Genomic DNA, 22,009 nt, shown 5'->3' with positions numbered 1-22,009 from the left:
GAAAATCAAAAGTTCATTAAATTATTATTAGAGGAAATTATTATAATTTTGCCCCCGATATCACTAGGAGGGGGGAAAACTCCTAGTGATATCGGGGGCAAAATTATATTTCTTCGGGGCATTTTTTCCCTTTGCCCTCGTGTATTTCCGACGCTGAACTCAGTATAACGCTGCACTCTCCCCATGAGCCGGCTACTGTTGGCAGATTTAACGCTGTTGTGAGGCCAGATGTCGCTATCTTTGTTTTGACCAACTTCCTACCAATCACGCTGACCCGGGACCTTTGCTGACCTCACCAGAAAATAACTCGGCACCATCTAGTGGACTGAAAAAGTAATTGGTTTGATCTTTCTAAAAAAATTTAAAAAAAAGTTTATATAATAAAAGATCGATACTTGGCGTCCGTCTATCGATACAATATCGCCACACAAAATATCGCGATACTATGCTGTCTCGTTTTTTTTTGCAAGAATCAGAGTGGCCCAAACACCTCATGTTGATGATCAAAGACATAAAATATGAACAATAAATAATTATGATAATCATTTGAAGAACCATAGGCCCCTAATGAGGAAAACAGATGAAGGAGATTATAAAGTAAACAAAGATGAGAATGGCAACACCGCTAACAAACACACACACACGCACAGATTTGTGGTCAACGTTCTTGGTGCAACAGTGCCTGAGGTGATGGCCACACGTCAGGAGTCGGGATCAAGGCAGAGGTATAAAATGCCCTCAGCTGAGTTCCAGCAGGCCAGCAAGAGGCTCAGACATTAGAGGGGGAGTGTGAGAGAGGTGGAGAAGGGAAAAGGACAGAAGTAGGGTAATCTGTGAGGATAAGCAGAGCTGCCCTCCTTCCTGTTGAGCTGCGTGTGTTTTGTTTTGGAAACTTGCGCCTTAGCACATGCTGAGCCTACTGACCACACACACATAGACACACATTCACACACAAACACGCCTCGGGAGAAGTGTGGGAAGCATGAAGTTCTGCAGTCATCACCCAGATGTGTGTGTGTTTTCTGCTGATGATAGCATGGCATCAGATTGGAAAACAAAGCACTCTGTCACCATGAATTATCGTCAGCTTTTTTGTAGACCCAACACATGAATGAGACTGCAGTTGTTTTGGGCTGTTTTGTAACTCCTCCGATTTCGATATAAAAAATGTAAGAGGCCTTTGACTTGCACTGGCATGCTTGGTGTTCAGGTGATGATCGACGTAAATAAGAGGGCTTCAGACAGCTGTTAGCCAGAACCTCACTGCACCGACTGTCTCCTAAAAATTACATTCCCCCAAAACTAAAATGCATTCTCAATTACGTTTGACTAAAAAAGTATTTTCTCCCTGATTACGTTTGTGTTTGACTTATTACATTGACGTATTACAAATACGTTTCTAATCAACATTTTAACACTTTAACCTTTTTTTCCCTCTCCACCACCGCCTCTCCTTCTCCCTATTACACGGTCAGAATACTACCACAACACGCCGCCTGTCTCCAACAGAAACGCGCTCATCCAGGCCGAGCAACGAGGAACATTACGCGGCTACAATACCTCCACAAAGGCCCGCGTGTAAAATCCGGGAGTATTTGTCATACGTCAAACACAAACGTAATCAGGGAGAAAATACGTTTTTAGTCAAACGTAATTGAGAATGCATTTATAGTTTTGGGGGAACATAATTTTTAGGAGACAGGACTGCACCATTAGACCACCATTACATTTTTCCTCTCGCGCACCCCCTAGAGCAGAGATTCCCAAAGTGTGGTGCACGCACCCCTGGGGGTGCACGAGCTGCCTCTAGGGGGTGCGCAAGAGGAAAAATGTAATGGTGGTCTAATGGTGCAGTCCTGTCTCCTAAAAATTACGTTCCCCCAAAACTAAAATGCATTCTCTATTACATTTGACCACAAATGTATTTTCTCCCTGATTACGTTTGTGTTTGACGTATTACAAATGCGTTTCTCATCAACATATCTTTGCCATACTCTAGTCTTTATTATTTTTCTGTGATCTGCCTCGCCTCTACCCCGCCACCCACAAGTTGTTGCCCTGCGGCCTGTTCCGAGGGCTGACAGACCTGACGATGGGGCGCCTCGCGGCGGGGGCGGCTGGAGACCTCGCGTCCGGCGCCAACGGGTGAGCGCCCGCCACTCAGAACCATAAAACCAAGTCCCTGACTCGGGACCGAGTTCGTGCAAGGCGTACACTATAACGTGATATCCAGACGTGGTTTGTGTGCGAGTAATTGCAGAATTGCGGCAGTGTATGGTTGATTGCGTGCAGCGTAATGTCTCAGGGAGACATCAATTATTGTTTCAATGTATGTTTTAAATCTCCTTTACTTTTTACTACTGAATTTTATTTCTTACACTGTTTCTTTAATTGTTTTTAAATCTCCTTTTCTTTTGCCTTATGTTTTGATGATTTTAATGGTTTTATGTGAAGCACTTTGAATTACCTTGTTGTTGAAATGTGCTATACAAATAAACTTGCCTTGCCTTGCCTTGCCTTGATTTCACCCGGGGGACATTCTGGAGGTATTGTGGCCGGGTGATGTGCCTCGTTGCTGCGTGAACCCGGTCGGGATGCAGAAGGGGGTGCGTGGCCTAAAACGTTTGGGAACCGCTGCCCTAGAGGCAGCTCGCGCACCCCCACTTTGGGAATCCCTGATAGACGATATAAAATATGGACATAGTCTCTGTGATGTCATAGGCTTCTGAGGAGCCATTACCAAGCTAAAAAGGGGGTGGCTCTGGCAGTTGCCATCTTGGCAGTGGCGACCAAATATGGGCAAGAGATGGATTGTGCGTGGCGCTGAAGTGGGACCAGTTGATGCAGAAGATGAGACGGCTAGAAGTTAGCGACATGCTACGGCACCCACCTGTTAATTTAAGCTGCCACGCCCTTAGTTATGCCTAATTTTAAGATTGAATATAATTTAAATGGCTGACATGTATACACATTTTCCCCCTATACCGTTGTTGTGAACAAGCAAATGAGCTATAGAGACCAAAACCGTTTCTCGTACAAGCCTGTAAACTTGTTTGTTTCTGCTTTAAGTTGGTATTTTTAACACGGGTCCATTGAGATTGATCACTTTTGGAGCCAGCCTCAAGTTGCCATTCAGAGAACTGCAGTTTTTGGCACTTCAACGTTGGCCTCATTCCCATCACCAGAGATATTGACATCATACCAGCAATATTACATTTTCACTAGAGTTTCAATGTCTATAGACATGCATGATTGCCACAAATACTGATGAAAACTTGTTGAGCATATTCCTTATATGAGTAGCAAAGCCATGTTGAGTGGCCTGTGCAGTGATGTCACGTGGGAGGATGTGTGCCTGTGTACTGGGGTGCTGTTGTGCGCATGCACAAAATAAATGGTCAGTGTGAGTTCCCAGACCAAAGAGACAATGGCGGCTTGCTCTTTTTCTCCCGTGAATGCTAGCTACTAGGAGCTACTAGCTAACCACTTTGGTGACTGTAATAACGTAGATAGCTGCAGGAATGTCTAACGCTAAAGGTTATGGGCCCAGTCAATCAGGCCAAAGGTGGTTCAGACTTTTATTCGACGGTGATGAGAAAAATTACGAGCTCTGGGAAACGAGGTTCCTCGCGCACATGGAGTTACGTCGCCTCAGAGAAGTTATCGCGGAAGAGTAGGAAACAGCCAACGGTGGCATTATCCACCTGCGAAGCAGAGTATATGGCACTTGCAGCCACTACTTAAGAGAGTATGTACCTTGTACAATACTTAGAGGAATAGATAGTAGTAACCAGCATGTACCAGTCAAGATATATGAGGACAACCAGGGGGCGATAGCTTTATCTAAGAACCCAGTATGCAGACAGAGAAGCAAACACATAGATATAAAGTATCACTTTATACGGTCTGCACACGCAGAAGGGAAAATATCTATAGAATACTGTCCTACTGCAAACATGGTAGCTGATGTTCTTACCAAGTCAGTGACAAAGACACGCACGCACGCGAAGCAGCCCCCATCACTGACCTTCCAGTCCCAGCTCTTTTAGTGCCCTGAATCCTCCAGGCTGCAGCAGCTCCCCCACTATCCTGTCAGGCTCCTTCATATCCCTCTCCACCACCGTCACCCTTCTCCCGTCCTGGGCTCGGACGGCCGCCAGGGCAGAGCCCAGGACCCCCGCCCCAACTATCACCCCATCTGGCTCCGGGGCCACCGAGAGGCCCCTGGCTGAGGCATTGGGTGAGGCGGAGGACTCTGTATCTACTCTTTTCCTTTTTCTCCGGCTCTGGAAACAACCGAGTAGAGAGTCTCGTTACATACAGGTGTAACACCCGTCCCATGTAGCTATATAGTATTATGTGAATCTGCTAGGTTGTAGTAGTACTATGGGCGGGGTCCTGGGTACAGTTTTAATCGTAATGGCGCGATTACCTGTTCTTATACATGAATATACTTATTCTTACAACTTTGGTTCCTTTATTATGAAAACTAAAATAACTGGCGGTGCCTCCAATATAATTAAGTAAATAAAAGGTCTCTGCCTCTTAAGTCCTTTTATCTTGTGTTTTAAGTGTCTTTTACCCCTTTTAACCAGCTCTTATCAAAACATGAATGTGATTGACTTTAACACATCAAATATACTTCAAAGGCATTAGAAAAACAGTTTGGCATTTATTACATGCGGTCATCAATACACTGTGCACTCACAGTCCCACACACACACACAATCAGAAAAACCCTCGTTGCAGGCCTAAGTCGTGGTTTGGGAGCGTAGAGGCCTAAAAACTGTGATGGCCGCTTCACTTGTTCACACAAGCAATAAACAAAAAAGCATGTGCACGTTTGTCAGTACTCACGAATCCAAGGCATATTCAGAGGGGAAAGTGAGGGGAAGCTGGGTGATGGATGGCAGGCAGGGCGCAGAAGAAATAACTTAGTCAAATTCTTTTATTTTTTAGATTTTAATTCTTTTTTGAAATACTTTAAAAGCACGAGATCTTCCAAATCAACATTTGACTAAATAAAAAAGTCTGCGGGCCAAGTTACAAAATGTCGGCTGTGCACGATCAAGCGCTTTAAATCGAGCATGAACCTGTCTGCAGTCAACATTCCACTCCAGTTCAGTTGTAAGTGGTGAATGGACTTTCATTTATACAGCGCCTTTTTAGTCTTCCGACCCTTCATATCGCTTTAGCCTACACTCACACTCGCTCCACAGCCTCCTTGTGACTTAGGACAGTAATGATTTGCAGGGGAACCAGACAAATCTGCCAGCTCATGTTTTAACTTCCTCAGCTGTGGTCAGATTTCCAGCTACTTGAGATCTGACATCCAATCACAAATGTTTATCTAATATGGGGCATGTTTGATTGTACAGACTGTACAGAGGAGCACCATTGAGGCATATTAGAAAAACAAAAAGATGGTTGCAGCTTATGTGGAGCTCTCCGTTGTAGCTGCCAAAGCAAAGCCTGATTCGTCTGGTTCCCATTGATAGTAAAACACTTTTATTTTCAAATTCTGATTGCAAAAACAGCTCATCCTGCTTGCTGTAGTCTTGTAGGTCTGTTTAATTGAGTCCAAAGGCATTTTTGTCTGCCCATTGGTAATCAGAAAATAATCATCTTGGCTCAGCAATGATGTTTTTCAGAGAGAAACTAAATAAATACGTATTAGGGCAGAACTATGAATTAGTAGGAAATAAAGAATTGAAACAGACCATTACAGTAATGCATACCTAATAAGCTTGTTCAGAACGATATTATAGTAGTCGTATATTTGAATCTTACATTTTCTAAATTATTTTGACATCCATAAGTGGTGTTGATAACTGCATAGCCATGGCAACAGCGGCGTGTGCAGATGCTGCAGCTGGTAGCTCCCATAGAGCTACATTTATAATAAAAAATACACTTCTACACATTGGAAAAGAAAGTACGAGGATTGGATTAGGTGCAGCGGATCTTGAGACAATCACTGCCCACAAAATCAGCCAGAACACGAGGTCGTCCCACTACCCAGCCTACTCCGAGCTAATGTCGCTGGAACATATGAAGTTAGACTCCAAACCAGCAACAGGATTTAAGAGAACAACCTCCCACCCAGCGGGTCTCCACTAAGTCCACTCGCAGCACTCACTCATCTGGAAAATAACAACACCTACATCAGACGGTTGTTAGTTGATTTCAGCTCAGCCTTCAACAAGATCTCCTCCATGAAACTGAACATTTAGCACTCTGGACTTGAGTACCTCACTCTGCAACTGGTCATTAGACTTCTTCACAAACCTCCTCCACTCTAGTGTTGAACACCGGAGACCCCCATGGCCGTGTGCTCAGCCCCCTCCTGTTCATGCTGTACCCCCACGACTGCTACCCCCAACATGAAGAGAACTCTGTTGTGAGCAGATGACACTGGAGTCAAACATCAATGAGACTTCATATAGAGAGGATATCAACAGAGAACAACCTACTGCTCAACATCGGTACAGCCAAGGAGCTGACTGTTGACTTTAGAAAAAAGGAGGTGATATTGATATTTGTGAGAATGGGAGCCTGCAAAGAGCCACAAGGATACACTTTATTCCTCTCAGTATTTAATACTCCTCTATCTCCTCTGCTGAGGGCTTGATCTCTCACGTTAGAGTAGTAAACCGTTTTGTATTGATCCTGAATTCAGTTCTCTAATTTGAGCTCTCCTATGTATAGGCAGTCAATGGAACCACAGATCTGTTGTAACCACACAAACATGCATCACATGATGTATCTGCAGGCTTCTCTCTGTGTTTGGGTAAACTTAGTTTCTGAAGTTTGTCTCAGGAATAACACACTTAATACGGCCCTTTGCTCTTCTGTTTATAGCTGATTGTAGTCTTAGGTGATCTAGGAAATGATACAAAGTAAACTAATTGTAACTCTAAATGTTGGCTATTGGCAATAGCTATATAATAACTATAGAATGGGAGTCATCTTACTGCCTTATTGCTTTTGCTGTACATCTTTCCTGTGTTTTGCTGTTTGTTGTCAGTGGTGTTGTTTACACTGTTGTCGTGGCTGCACTGCTGAAACAGTGAGTATAGGCTGGCTGTGTGGGCTATAGCATGACCTTGACTTGCTCTGCTGTTTGCTGCAGAAGCCAGCTCTGCCGCCCTTTGATTGGGGGGGGGGGGGCAGTCTGGCACACAGTGAGGCCATTGTGGTCTTGTGCTCTTTTGGTATTCTGAAATAGGGACTGACTGACTTCTACTATCTAACCCTTGAGCGAGTGAGTATGAAAGAGGAGGACTGTCCTGCTCTCCTTCTAGTACTCACTGAGACTGAATGACTGTTGTCTACAGCAGAGACAAGCTGTACTACACACTGTACATTCACTCACAGCGAGCCTGCACCATGAGCACTGCATTATTACAGGATGGAGGGAGAGCAACAAAGGCAACATTATGCGAATGCTTCCGTGCAATGTCAATACGTCGACAACATCATTGTCAAAAAATGGCAACATCTATTATTTTTGCAGTGTTTGTCCAGACGGTGTGGGTCCGTAAAGATCACCAGTTTATGAAGTATGCAATGAGAATAAACTAAAATGAAATGAAGAGCATCTCCTGCACAGTCTGCCCCATTGCAGGCATGTTTGGAGTGCAGGCTGTCCAATGTCAGACAGGACTAACGGATGGTGCACTGAATAGTACTGGCCTTTTCAACCACGTTTCACAAGATGAATATTTCATCTAATTTCATGTAAATGTTTCATTATTTGATCAGTTCTCTCCTGTTATGTCTGCAGGCTTTCAAAGAGATGCTGTATGCTGCTCAGGACCAGGCCCCATCTATTGAAGGTATTGTCTACACACACACACACACACACACACACACAGTAAGGTCTACTCTATCATTAGGTGGCTGACGACCTCTTAAAAATGGAAGTTGCAATGGACAAGGAAATTAGCAGGAGCCCTATGAATGTGTGTTCTTTTAATGACTTAAAGGTGTTTTTGCAGCCCAGTAAATCCTGTGAGCTTACAATTTAGTGAAAACCATTCCTCAGCTCAAGTGGCGCTGTCATTTCCACATTAAACATGGAGCGCTTCCTGGTGCTGCAGCACAGCTTCGCCCTTCACTTTACATTCATTCGCTGTGATGTTTGGAGACAACAGGGAAGACAAAGAATTATCATTGGATGTTCAGCGCTGTAAGAGCCACATACTTGTTTGCAAATAGCAAGTAGTTCGCAAAGAATGAACACGATTTGTTTCTCCATAGCCAGACATCACCGACTCTGCTTGTTTGGTTTAACAGGACTCTAAATACCACGTGCATTATGTGCATTATGCACAATAGTGCACAATAGTGCACAATTGTGCACAGACAATTTGAGCTTTACATGTAATTCTCTGCTGTACATGTTTGAGGGCACAACTCTCAAACATTGACCATGACACACACCTAATTGACGTTTTTCACAAGCTGTCACGCCAGCGTCCATTTTCACACGCAAACAAATTTATATCTGATAATGTTAAACATGGACAAGGGAAATATAACACAGGATGAAGTAGGTTACTCCCACATAGTTCATACAAACTATGCTCACCGGCCTTGTGTCTTTTGTACTGTACCGGTCCAACAGTGTCTACGCTGCATGTTTTCAAACTCTTTCTACATGTGGGTGAAGATCTGAAAAAGTTATATCAGCTTTTGTTTACCTTGGAGAGGTGAACAAACATTAAATATGTGAAAGAATACTCCATTAGGAGTCCATAAACATCCCTTTTTTGAGAGATTTGTTTGCTTTCTTAAAATATGTTCCCTTACATTGCCAATAGAGTGAACATTGGTTGAATCATGTTTTGAGTAGAGTAGAGTAGTTGTAATACCGTGTTATAATTCTGGCGCTGCAACAAAAAAACGATGTCAAATTGAAGTAATTTTGCCCATCGTTATTTAATATGTGACGTTATTTAATATGGGACAGTTTCCACAATAATAGGTTTGCTGAGAAGCAATGAATTTCTGCTCAAAATGTCAGACTGTCGTAGTCAAGGACCAGAAGTAGTTTGACTGTACACGGGACAGTCCGCGTAAATGATACTGTAACACACTGAACATTTTTAAACTGGAATTTCTTTCCTTCAGAGGTTTGCTGATATTTTCAATGTAATCCTGTTCAGTATCGCCTCGACTATGATCATGTACAATGTGATGCTTTTTTACTCTAGTTTTGTAGAAAATGAAAGGGAAAATTAGCTAAAGTTGCATATTCATTATTTTCTCATATTTGAAGTGTAATAATAAATGTGTTTATTCTCAGAATATTACCATTTCGAATTTGAAGTAATTTTACTGTCACGCGTCAAACTAAATTGAAACGTTGGCAGAGAAAAAGCACCAAAGCACCAAAACTTGAAGTGAAAACATTTCCCAGAACAGGTAGAAAGCTGCATGTACACAGAGGAAATAATTTTGAGTCCTGCTGCAAGTAAACAAAATACAACCATCATGTTATTTGTATTGTTAAGTTAACTGGGAATAAAGCTAAACAGGAATGTAAAGGTAATGCGTACATTCTATCATACTTTGCGATCAAGTTTGGCACGTGCACTTCTTTACCTCCAGCTCCTCAGCTACTTTTTATGTGGGGCTACCTCATCCTGCATTATTGCCTAATTATGTGTCTTTGTATAAATACACTAACAGCCTCAGTATGACCAAAATTTAAGGTCTCAGAAAGTCTAAAGAAGTCCTAAAAGCAGTTATTTGTCATCATGTAATGACAGACCTCTATGTGCCCCGACACACACACAAAGCAGCGTGACCAGCACAATAAGTTTTTTCCTGGTATCTCTCCTTTCATCTTATTTTGGCAAAAGTTGGCAAAAGTGTTTCACCACTAAAGGGGCCTATTTGCAGTTCAAATATGACGTAACAGACCGTAAGCTGAGGACATCACGATCAGCCGCAAAGCAATATAACTTTTAAAGTAGAGCTTTTACCAGAGCATCAAAAAAGACACCACCCAAACCCATGCATAGAGCTCTTATAACTGCACTGTAATGCACTGTAATTGTAGCTCTGCCAGCTGCTTATCGATCAGATAGCATGTGTTTTCTTGTGTGTGTTTGTTTTTTTATGAGAGGCTCATCACCACTTAAGGAAGGAGAAGAGAGAGAGAGAGAGCTGAGAGAGTTGTACTGGTCAGCAGCTATTCAAATATGAAAACCACTCAAGACAGAATCACACTGGTTGTTTGTTGACAGTAGTACCTGAATCGTTTTACAATTCGATGACAGCACACCCTACAACGACTTTATTTAAGATCTGTAATCACTATTTTTGAGTTTGATTGACCACAGAATTAAATAACAATGTTGGGAAGTATCTGCATCCCCATCCCATCAGTTTGATCTGCTTCATGGTTGTTTTCAGTGTCTGGATCTACTCACAATGGTCATGCAGTAGGACAGCGGCGTCAGTAATAGTGATCAGAGCCTGTAATGCAGCACAGTGTTGGTGTTGTTACCTTGATGACATGACTAAGTTCACCCAAACAGTGGAGCTCACATCCCATCTTCATCTCACCCATTCACCATCTTGTGAAAGTGATCACACTTTTATCAACCAGGTTTTAGTAAAGCTTTTTATCCAGAATAAAGCCTCTGTTTGTAGAATTTGTTTTGTTTTTTCTTTTGTTGGGCCCCCGTGGTGCTATCAAAAGACACGAGCAGTTTTAATGGCACCACCATTAATCAAGTCTGAACAGTGGCGGGCCGTGCATTTCATACCTGAGCCTTCACTGCTGTCCTGCAGCTGAACCATCTCCTAATAACCTCATGATGGCGCCACAGCTACGGTTATTTGTTTCTAGGGGTGTAACAATACACGTATTCGTATTAAACCGTTCAGTAAGAGTCTTACGAACCGAACAATACGTTTGAATAATACTAGTGCATTTGGAAAATGCAGAAGCTTAAATATAATGTTTTCTGCGCTCACGCAGGAGACAACGGGCTGTGACCTCTGAACCCGGAACAAAAAAAAAACAACAAAAAAAAACAGCTGAGGCACCACACGTGTTCTGGGAGGCTATGCTAAACGAGCTTAACGGGAAAACAACAACGGAACACTTATTCTGCTACACACTCTAGGGCCATTCAGATATTAGATGTAAAAAAAAAACACGGTTGACTTTCCAAATGCTGATCACTTGAAGACAAACTCCATCCTCCTTTCTTTGTTGACAAAGATTTTAATCCCACGGTTAAATCCCAACTCACAAATCCATTTCTCCTCCTCCTTCAGCCATCGAGTGTTAAAAAAACAAAGCGAGGTAAATAAATAAATAATCTACACCACGCAAAATGCAAAAAATGTCATAATTTCTTCCGTATCTTTCAATTTGAACTCTTACTACTCCGAGTAAGCTTTGCCAGCCTCCGTCAGTTTCGTTTCACGATAGTCACGTGCTCGCCCACTGACCAATCACAGCGCACACTATACCTTACTGCAGAGCTGCACATAATGCTGACATACTTGTAGGCCAGCTAGAAGGCAGTGGTGTATAGTAACGAAGTAGAAATACTTTGTTACTGTACTTAAGTCATTTTTTTTGATATCTGTACTTTACTTTACTATTTATATTTCTGTTGACTTTTACTTTTACTTTACTACATTTTCCAAAGAAAACTGATACTTTTACTCCGATACATTTCCCCTGAAACCTTGGTTACTCGCTACAAAATCAAATCTATCTTTAGAAACTAAATGAATCATGAGAGCAGCGTCGGGGACTGTGGTGGAACACAGACTGCAAGCAAGCAGGTTTGGTGAATCAGTGGTCCTAGCAGCAAGTTAAATCATTGGTTAGTCACGTTAATGCACAATTGCAAACAAGTGCTCTCAAAGCCGCGGTGTTTTGATGCTACATGCTATAGCTAGCGGGTGACTACATGAGTATAATTCCACTCTACGATGACCGATTTCATGATGGAAGCAGAAATGGAAGCACCTGCTACTCCTGCAACAAACGACGGTGGTGACGAAAACCAACACCCGTGGATCGCTAGCGAGTTAGTGAGCTGAGGAAGTGTTGACAGTTGTGAGATTTTGTTGATTTGAGTCATCTTAGCTATAATCATTGCAGCACTAGTTGGCTAACGTTAACTAACTTAACGTTAGCTAGCCACCACACCATAGGATTGACAGGAGCTGCAAGAGCGCAGCGTTAGCATTAGCGTTAGCATTAGGGGAATCCTTCGCAGCTGTGCGCAAGCTGTCTGTGACGCTGAACACACCTCTACCTGCCTCAGCGGCCTGTGAAAGGCTATTTAGCATTGCAGGACTAGTCTTCAGCCCAAGAAGAGCGAGACGGAATTCTCGCAATTTTGAAAACCAAATTCTTTTGAAGATGAACAGGACATGTTTCAGTTTCAAGTAATGACTGGGTTGCTGCTTTAGTATTGATCATGTTTTGATGTTTGAGTCATTTTGTGGATGATCAGATGGAGTTATGATGGTAGCAGTCGCCCAATTGCAGATTCAGCTTGAGCAAAACCTTTGCCTATTGTGTTCAATTCAGGCCCATAGGAGTTTACAAGGCAGGTGTCCTTTCTCTAAACACTGACCTGATGCATCAAGTGGATATGTTTTGCTGAACACAATATTATGCATTGGCCCTCTACATCCTCTAGTCTAATGAGCAGACTTATAAACGCACTGTTACAACTCCTTCATAGTGTCATATTGCTTTTCGGAGAATTATGATGATAAGTTCATAGTAGATGCAAAAGTATACTTATGTACAATATATTATGTTGAACATTGTTGCTCCTGGATGGATCACAGCCAACCCAATTATGTTCAACACAGCTCCATGTCCTTGCTCATGGTGGCCACAGCACTTAAAATAATCTTCATAATTCTCAAAATTCTGACCCTTTGCATTTTTATTAACAGCATTTACTTTTACGTTCTATACTTAAGTACATATCAGAAAATTACTTTTGATACTTAAGTACAATAAATATCAGATACTTTAAGACTTTTACTCAAGTAGTATTCTAATAGGTGACTTTTACTGGAGTCATTTTCCAGTAAGGTATCTTTACTTTTACTCAAGCATGGCTTTTGGGTACTTTATACACCACTGCTAGAAGGCTCAACATGTCAAACTAAAGATCTGATTGGTTGAAGACTATGACAATCAACAATATCGTCCCCGTTCACTTAAAGTGCACATGGATTCACTTGTGAGTCTGCAGGCCTCGGGCCTCTCTTCTTACCTAGAGACACAGAGGTGAAATCTGATTGGATAAAAGCTCTACTTAGAACAAGCTGCACTGGAAGCAGAGCAACTGAGGAAGACAGTAGCTGTGCAATGAGAAAATAAGATGTGAAAAATATTTTTATTAATTATAATTGGTGCTGGGCAACAATTAAACATTTTTAATCGCGATTAATCGCAAAGTTCAAAAATGAATTCAAAAGTAGTGTATTGCGCACTTTTATTTTAAAAGTACTGCTATATGAACAAAAGTGCAATAACATTTGGTTTGCAAACACTTTAAACAAATAAGGTGCTTTTTAACAGCAGTATTCCCCTTACACAGTAGCAGTTCTATTTCTGTGCTCAGTGTGCTGACTTCATGTGAAACATTCCACTGCTGTGCAACATGAATAAAATGTGTCTTCTGTGTTCATGACAGTCAGAGCATGTGAATGCAGCTCTACTGTTCATCACTATAATGCTGTAACTCCGAGGTGATGATGGTGACCCAGCGATGTCCAGTAGTCTCCAGTGAGAGCAACAGCTGGTGCACGTTGTAACGCCGTCGCTTTCGTAGTCCTCTCCTTTTCATACAACTCGTGTATTCTTCTTGTGACGGTGCATCTTCAGGCTCATACGTGCCGTCATTCGTTGTGATCCTAAAGGTGCGTTCACACCAAACGTGCCGCGAACGCACCGTGAGAACGTTCCTCAGACCGACATCTTCCACAACACGAACCTGCAGTTTGTATCCACTTCTCTGTAGCATTTGTTAGCTTGTCTTGCTTCTGTTTATCTATACTTCTCCCACACGCTGCATCAACGTAGTCTCACGAAGACTTCCTCCTCCGCTGCCAGTGAGCAACGGACTTTCAAAATAATAATTTTAAAAAAAACTGCGTTAACGCGCGATCAAATAATTGTCGGCGTTAATCAATTAATGCGTTAACGCGTTATCGCGTTAACTTTCCCAGCCCTAATTATAATACATGTAGTGTATTTAAGAAAAATGATTAAATTATAAAATAGCTTTAACTTTGTGATTCTGTTTAGGCCAGCAGAGAAGGCTGTGGTGGCCCTGACGGCCCACCAGGGAGTCTGAATATTATTCCAAGCCCCAGTTAAAACCTGGAATCTTCTCAATATTTTGAATCTTTAGTATTCGTTGCTGGCCATTTTTTACACCGTGGAAACAACATTGTAGTTTTCTATCAATCTGCACACATCAGTGGTTCCCACTGAATGAGATTCTACTTGTAGCTTACCAGAAGCTATGTGCTGCTGAACTTGGTGTATACAGGAGGACAGTACCCAGCCCCGCCCACTCCCTCTATCTCTTTATATACACACACGCACGCACGCACGCACGCACGCACACACGCACACACGCACACACGCACACACACACAACGAGCAGCAGAATTGCTTGTTGCAGAGAAAAGGCTTCAAATAGACACCTGATGGGATTCTGCTTCAGTGATTGTCCCTCACTGTGAACATTTCAATTTGAGGTTTCTTTAGAGAACATCTGAAGGTGGAAGTAAAGCTTGGAAGTACCGAGACACAGAGACAATCTGATCTGGTCATTTGTGCATACAGTAAGTGTGAAGTTGGGTGTGCTCTTCAAATTCAAAGACTCCCAGTATCATTCCATTTCCATGGTTTAGCCGCGCTATCTGCTCTGACTTTTCTAGCCCTCAGGAGTTTGACATCTAGGCTTCTGAGTGAAATGTCTCAACGACTATTGAATTGATTGCCATTAAATATGGTACAGGCGTTCATGTTCCCGTCAGGATGAATTTAACTAACTGTGCTGACTAATTTGCAGCATGGACAATGAATCCAACATAATCCCTATAAATGTCTCTATGTTCTATACAGAAGTCTACAGTCACATGTTGCTATTTATTGTGATTCACAGGTTGTTCCATTCTCATCTTCTGGCTAATGACTAAATCCACCCGACTGTTTGTGCCAACACTGACGCACATTGTTTTTTTCCCCTTTACTTTATTTTAGGAATTCTTCTGTGACTTGTCTAACAGCTGAAATACGCGGGGAGCAGACGTAGGCGGGCCGACTTTTGTTCCTGATGTATCGGCTTAGTGGCATTTGGTTGCGACCAGCTTCAGTGTGAGCATACTGAGTTTGGCCAAATGATACTGCAGTTGGTGACGCAGCGTTTAGAGGCGTAGACTACATTAACTGGTACTGAACTAACTAACGTGATTGTTCGAACTACAGGATTATAGATGCACATTAAGTTGATTAATTAAATGTAAAGTTTCTCTTTTGTTTGGGAGGCTTAGCACTGCTTCCTGTACTTAAGACACGCCCTCTTCTATAGCTCATGGACGGTTTCTCATTGTGTACGTGCGTGTGGGGGCTTGGTAGGGCCCTGGTGAAGGGGGCCTTGTGGCTCTAGGCATGAGCTTCAAAGCACCCCTCGTGGCTTCCTGGGGTCGTGGTGCTCAGTGCGCCCTCTATTCCTGCTGGGGGGAACACGGCCTCCTGCTCCAGGCACCACTGTCTGACCAGGGCCAACGGTCCTCAGTTTGTTTCTGTGTCGATTTGTAGAATAGGAAGTCGACCGAGGGCAAAAGTTGACAAAGGATCATTCGACTCATCGATTTTCAGGGGCAAGACCTAGAAATTTGGATGCAGAGATCTCAGAACCTGGAGAAATGAACAAATCTATCTGCACTGCTATTGTAGTGCTGTCCCTCAAACTAGTGAACAGTTCAAGTGAGCCCTGGTGGCTGTTTACCGGCTGGCTGTGTGAATATGTGTAACTGTGAGAGTAAAGCAGGGTGTTGCTAAAAAATACAGCTAAAAAACATCAATTGTCAAATGGAAAGTATAGCCCATTACCGAGAGACAGACATGTCATAATGATAATAATGATAAGAATCATGATGACATGAGCCGAGACACGGAGAGAAAAGAGCCGAATAAGGCCAAAAAAGGATAAGGAGATTACTGTAGTCTGACTGTGGTGGCTGTTTGTGCGCTGGAGGGAGAGAGGGTGTGGGTGGGAGTGGGGGGTGTAGCGGTTGGGACACTCCAATTTAGTTAATTTGGTGTCTTGTCTAAAAGCAGCCAGTCTGAAACTCAGTGAATCACTGAGTTGGCAGAGTCTGACTCAAAGCCACCTGCCTGGTCTGCTGTTTGCTTGTTGTTGACGTGACAGTGGTTGGACCTTTTCAAAGGAAATTACGGGACTCTGGTCTGGTAAAACTGTATAAACAACATTTGACTTAATGGGAGGAACAGGAATTCAACTTTTTTACATGGGATTTGGAATACAAGTAAATATAACATTGATATCATCATAATTCTCCAAAACAAAGTGAGAAATAAAATGCTGTCACGTCACTTGCTGTGACTGTTTTGGAAAACAATCTTAAAACATGGAGAACTTGACCCTGTGCAGTTTTCAAACGATTCGCTTCAAAAAATGTTTTATCTTAACTGACTTTTTTTCTTATGAACTTCAGATTTTTTGTCTGTAAGTGGAGAAGCTGTAAACAAGACACAGAACAGGACCATTGTGCAGTATCTGCACAATGCTTATCGATTTGATACCGATCAGGTAACATCACAGAGAGAGAGCATTACTGTCCACTCTTTTGTCTGGATCTGACTGCATGATAATAATATATATCTCACAGAAAACCTTTTTTACGGGTTATAGTAGGATTGATAGAGGTGACGGCTTCCTTATTTTCAAGTATCCCACTAAAGGCCCCTTTACACTGTGCAATTCTGGTCTGTCTGAGATGAAAATGACCAATCATGAGAGAAACATGGTCCTAGATGCAGTGGGACACATCCACCAAAAGCCCATTTGGAGCTGTGGTGACCAGGAACCTACGCCCGGATCCTGTTTGTGGACTTCAGCTCTGCCTTCAACACCGTCATCCCCTCTCTGCTGCATGACAAGCTCTCTCAGCTGCACGTGCCCAACTCCACCTGCAAGTGGATCACAGACTTCCTGTCTGACAGGAAGCAGCACGTGAAGCTGGGAAAGCACGTCTCAGCCTCCAGGACCATCAGCACCGGTCCCCCCCAAGGCTGCGTTCTTTCCCCTCTGCTCTTCACCCTGTACACCAGGAAAATCTCCTCGGGCAAAGGTCCGAAACATAACAATAATATCTAACTCGTGCTATTTAGTGCCATATATAGCACGAGTTAGATATTATTGTATGTCGCTCCAGGACTTGTTCACTTTAAGAACCCTGAAGCGAGCGAGAAGGATCGTAGCCGACCCTTCTCACCCTGGACAAAAACAGTTTCTGCCCCTTCCATCTGGTAGGAGGCTGAGGTCCATCAGGACCAAGACCTCACGACTAGGGGTGTAACGGTTCGATTCTCTGGGTGAACACAGACGGCTACAGGATTTATTTCCTGATTCAACAACGGCAGAAAGCCAGTGATGACAGGGGGAGCAACTCAACGCTGATAGGCTATCGCGCCACAGCGTCACGCGATTATGTCGCTGAAGTTGAAAAATTTCAACTCGCGCGTTGGCGATTTTGCGGCGTCCAACGCGTCCACCGCGTCCACCGCACTGCAATAACGCGTCCAACGCGCCGCGCCATCGCAAAATCCCAGCGCGCCAGTCTCATCGCGTCTGTGCATAGACTTTGTATGTAATCTCGACGCGCGTCAAAAAATCAACGCGACCGTTGTGAACGCAGCATTACATGTTAGTGCGCCTATATGCTGAAATCCACGGTAAACTCTTTCAAACGGTGCAGATCGGGAGCGAGCGAAGGACTTTGAAAGTTAACGGAAAGATTAACGTGAGACAACATCCGGTTTCTTCAGACGAACATCCGGTTTTCAGAATAAGATGCCAACAAAGTATACATATGGCATAATGGAAATTAGATTAAATGAATTATATTCACATTAAGTGTAAAACATGCTACCTGCATCTCGTGAGTTCAAGGTAAATTCACCTAAATTGTGCGTAAAGTGTCTTTATTCTTTGATTTGAGGGTTGCTGGAAATGAATAATACCTGACTGACAGTCAATTAAGATATTTTACTCAGCAAAAACTCTGAACTGAATTTGTACCTTCAAATGGCAATTTTTTTAAATTTGTAATGTGCTATAAAATAGTTTTTCTCAAAAATTCCACACAATGACTAATGCATAAGTTCAGGACAAAAATGGGTAATGTCAGAATATTTGAGGTGCTACAAAAATATAGTTCTCAATAATTCCATACAATGACTGATGTATATGTAATCAAGGCATCGTTGACTTAATAATTGTTAATAGTTGTTTAAAAAAATGTAATAACAATAAATAACTACAAAGAAATAAGAATAAAATTGAATATGATTGTCTGATTTATGTTTGTTTTTTGTTTAAAAAATCTAAGAAAACACTTTGAATCTGTAGGCTACTGCCTAATAGTCTTATTGCCATTTGATGACAATTGCTCATATACTCTAAGCCTAAATAAGTATATTTATTATTTTGAACAAAGGTTAAATGTTATTACACAAGTTTCAAAAAATGCCCCCAATTTTTTCAAAATGCCCCTGGATTTCAGTCAGTGGGGGCAAAAATTGCCCCCACTATAGTCCTGTTATCTGTTTGTTTGTGCACTTTATTTTATTTTATATTTCACTTTATTTTATATTCCACTTTATCTTATATTTTACTTTATTTTATATTTTATGTAAATTTGATATGTTTCTACTTTGCACTGTTGATTGTTGGTGATTGTTGTTAAATGTTATGCACCTCCCGTCATGTCAAATTCCTTGTATGTTCAACATACCATGGCAATAAACGGTTCTGATTCTGACAGCCTGTGGCAAATTCTCACAATGTGAGGCTGCTACAAACACCAACCAATCGGAATACGATACTGTACAGTGTGAAAAGCTCAAACTGCCATACAGTCTGATATAGATTGCAACACAGTGTGACGTGCAGTAAACATACACACTTGTTGTTGTAACACAGTCTAAAGCTTTATATGAATCATCATGTACATCCATGAAATGTGACCTCTGCATGTATCCCATCCTCACCATTTTAGGCGCAGTGGGCTGCTGTAAAGCGCCCGGGTTCCGGCTCACGCTCAAGGACACGATCCAACCCCCGCTTCTATGTCGGGATAACAAATCCATGTGCAAAGAAGTTGACATTTTATGTCTTTGCATCTCCAGACTATATTATGTGGTTGTAGTCAATGAAAAACAGACATTGTAGTATTTACAGTTCTTTATAAAAAGGTTGTATGTGAACTGCATTACCTTTCATCTGTATACATTAGAAGGATGAACATTCCGGTCCTAAGATGAGGGTTCAACTTCAACTGTTCATAGAAACAACAGAACCGAGCTTTTGAAGACTGTTGTCCGAGATGGACGCCCTGCTGCTGTCTCACTGCTCCTCCTGCTGGTCAGAGCAGGACATTACGGGGCTTTAATGCACAAAACATGGAATTCTACATGCACACACTCCTCCATCCCCATTTGTCTTTTGTTCTGCCTTTGCTGTCCTTTATTGCCTTCTCTTCATTTTTGATCTGCATTCAGGTGGTTTAATCAATGTCCTGAGACAAAGAGTCTTCACTCTGTTCATGAAGGGTCACTAATCTAACAACTCCTATCTTCTTGCAGTCACAGATGAGGATACAGTTAAGAGGTACTATGCCAAGTTTGAGGAGAAGTTCTTCCAGGCATGCGAAAAAGAGCTGGCCAAGATCAACACCTTCTACTCTGGTAATGACTACAACTACCACCACTGCTCTATGCACTCACACAGTCCTCGATGTCAGAGCTAGTTATCACTCATTTAGATAGCTCTGACAGTTCGTTGTGCTCATTATCCTCAGAGGCTTTCTTTCGTTGACCTCTCCTTTGTCTCTTTTCCTCCAGAAAAGCTGGCTGAGGCTCAGCGGCGATTCGCAACGCTGCAGAACGAGCTGCAGTCATCGTTGGACGCCCAGAGGGAGAGCTGGGCTAACGGGCGGAACCTGAGGAAGAGGAAGACTGTGTTCGCCCTGTCGCAGCAGGAGCGATGCAAACACAGAAACATAAAGGACCTGCAGCTGGCCTTCTCCGAGTTCTACCTCAGCCTCATACTGCTGCAGAACTACCAGGTGCATATTATTCACACACTCAAACTTCATCTGACAGTAGATGTGCACACAAAGAAAACACAAAGGTCTGAAATTCTAATTCTAAAAAAAGAAATGAGCTTTCGATTTCAACCTTCGAAGTCAAAAGCAGAATCAGCGATGTGGAGCTCCCAGTGTTATTTTTCTCCCAAAAATTGTGACACCCCTAATGAAGACCATTTATTTCGTTTTATTCGTTTATTTGTCAAATCAAAAAACAAGAACTGGAAATCAGCCAGAGTTTGCCTAAAAGGCACATTTTCATTTAGTCGCTCTGGCACTGTAACATTAAGTAAATATGTCTCATGAAATTCATCCAGTATAAACAACATAATAACCATGAACCATAAGGTTATTTTTCTCAAAGGTTGACTCTTAGGCCTACAGCTGTTATAACATAACGTTTCACTCAACCTTTTATTGTTAAGTATAGAGAGCAGCAGTCTACTTTAGATGATGTGGAACATTGTGACTGGCTTATAGAAATCCAATCAAATAAGTGTGTGCATTTGAGTAATAGTAACACAGTAATCCTAGATCTATGCATCCTAGAACAGTAATGTCCATTGGAAGGGTCGGGGTATGTTGAAATGTAATCAAATATTTTCATACAACCTAATTAATTCTTGGGCACAATACATTAAGTAAGAATAGAAAACCTGTAGGTGTGGTGGAAAAACCCCTTTTCAATTGTACCGAGTGAGTCCTATAATACTGAAACAAGAAACATTGAGGAAAGAAGTCTGTCTTTAAAGTATTTATTCTCTGGCCAGAGAAGGCTTCACCATCATACAGACTGCAGCTCAGTCTGCAGAGGATGAGCCAAGAATTCAGTTTCTGAGATGCTTATAAGCATCTCAGCACACAGGGTGGGGGAACATCAGATATTTACATTCTCACAACTGATCAGCAGTTTCAAGCTCCCATTGACCCCTCCAGTCATCCCCTTCCTCTTCTGAGTCTTGTCCCACAAAGTGATCTGTCTTTATTACCCTTGATTACTCCTGGGAACATTCTTTGGTTAAACTGCACCCCCATTGAGTTACTCCCTCTTATCAAAGCAAATGCCTGAGATACCCCATATGGTCCTGTTACCACCACTCTCCTAGGTACACAATCATATGTCACATGTATAGTTTTGTTGGTGAGTAAGGCACATCAACTAAATCACAGTCGAAATGTACTTGCACAGGGAAAATTCTCTATCACATAGGTTAAATAAATATCGAATACAACGATACATCAATCGATCAAATGTATACATGTATACTAGCGTAGGAAATGATAATGAAGCGACTTGTGTGTCTTGTATAGTTGAAATTGAGACTAAGTGGGGGAAAAAAGGGACGCTACAGAAAGGCGATTGAGTAAAACCAAAACATTAAGCTATGCATTTTCAAACATGGTTTCCTTTTGGGAAAATAGAGGATTTTGATAGGCTTACTACATTTGTGGTCAATGTGTTTTTGCAATTATTGTTCACTATTTGTGTAGCTATTATTCTATTGGGGTAATTTAGATTGAGTGTTGCATTACGTCGCATAAAGCCTTTGATTTCACGTACCATATAATAAAAACACATGTACAGATGTTTCTACTT

General features: G+C 42.1%; 1 protein-coding gene across 4 annotated transcripts in view; it reads left to right on the top strand.

Moving 5' to 3' along the window:
- LOC306789665 (xenotropic and polytropic retrovirus receptor 1 homolog) overlaps window positions 1–22,009 on the top strand; it is a gene marked incomplete at its 5' end in the record, with an annotated part of 54,616 nt that overhangs the window by 15,646 nt on the left and 16,961 nt on the right. For all 4 annotated transcript variants that reach the window (XM_079285730.1, XM_079285731.1, XM_079285729.1 and 1 more), the window contains 3 exons: window positions 7,787–7,838; window positions 19,910–20,011; window positions 20,168–20,391. In XM_079285730.1, the coding sequence (XP_079141856.1) occupies window positions 7,787–7,838; window positions 19,910–20,011; window positions 20,168–20,391 (378 nt within the window). The remainder of the gene's footprint in view (window positions 1–7,786; window positions 7,839–19,909; window positions 20,012–20,167; window positions 20,392–22,009) is intronic.

Source organism: Melanostigma gelatinosum (genome assembly GCF_949748355.1).
Source record: "Melanostigma gelatinosum genome assembly, chromosome: 15".
NCBI lineage: Eukaryota > Metazoa > Chordata > Actinopteri > Perciformes > Zoarcidae > Melanostigma > Melanostigma gelatinosum.
Note: the sequence above shows the minus strand (reverse complement) of the source record. Positions and strands in the feature narration are given on the sequence as shown.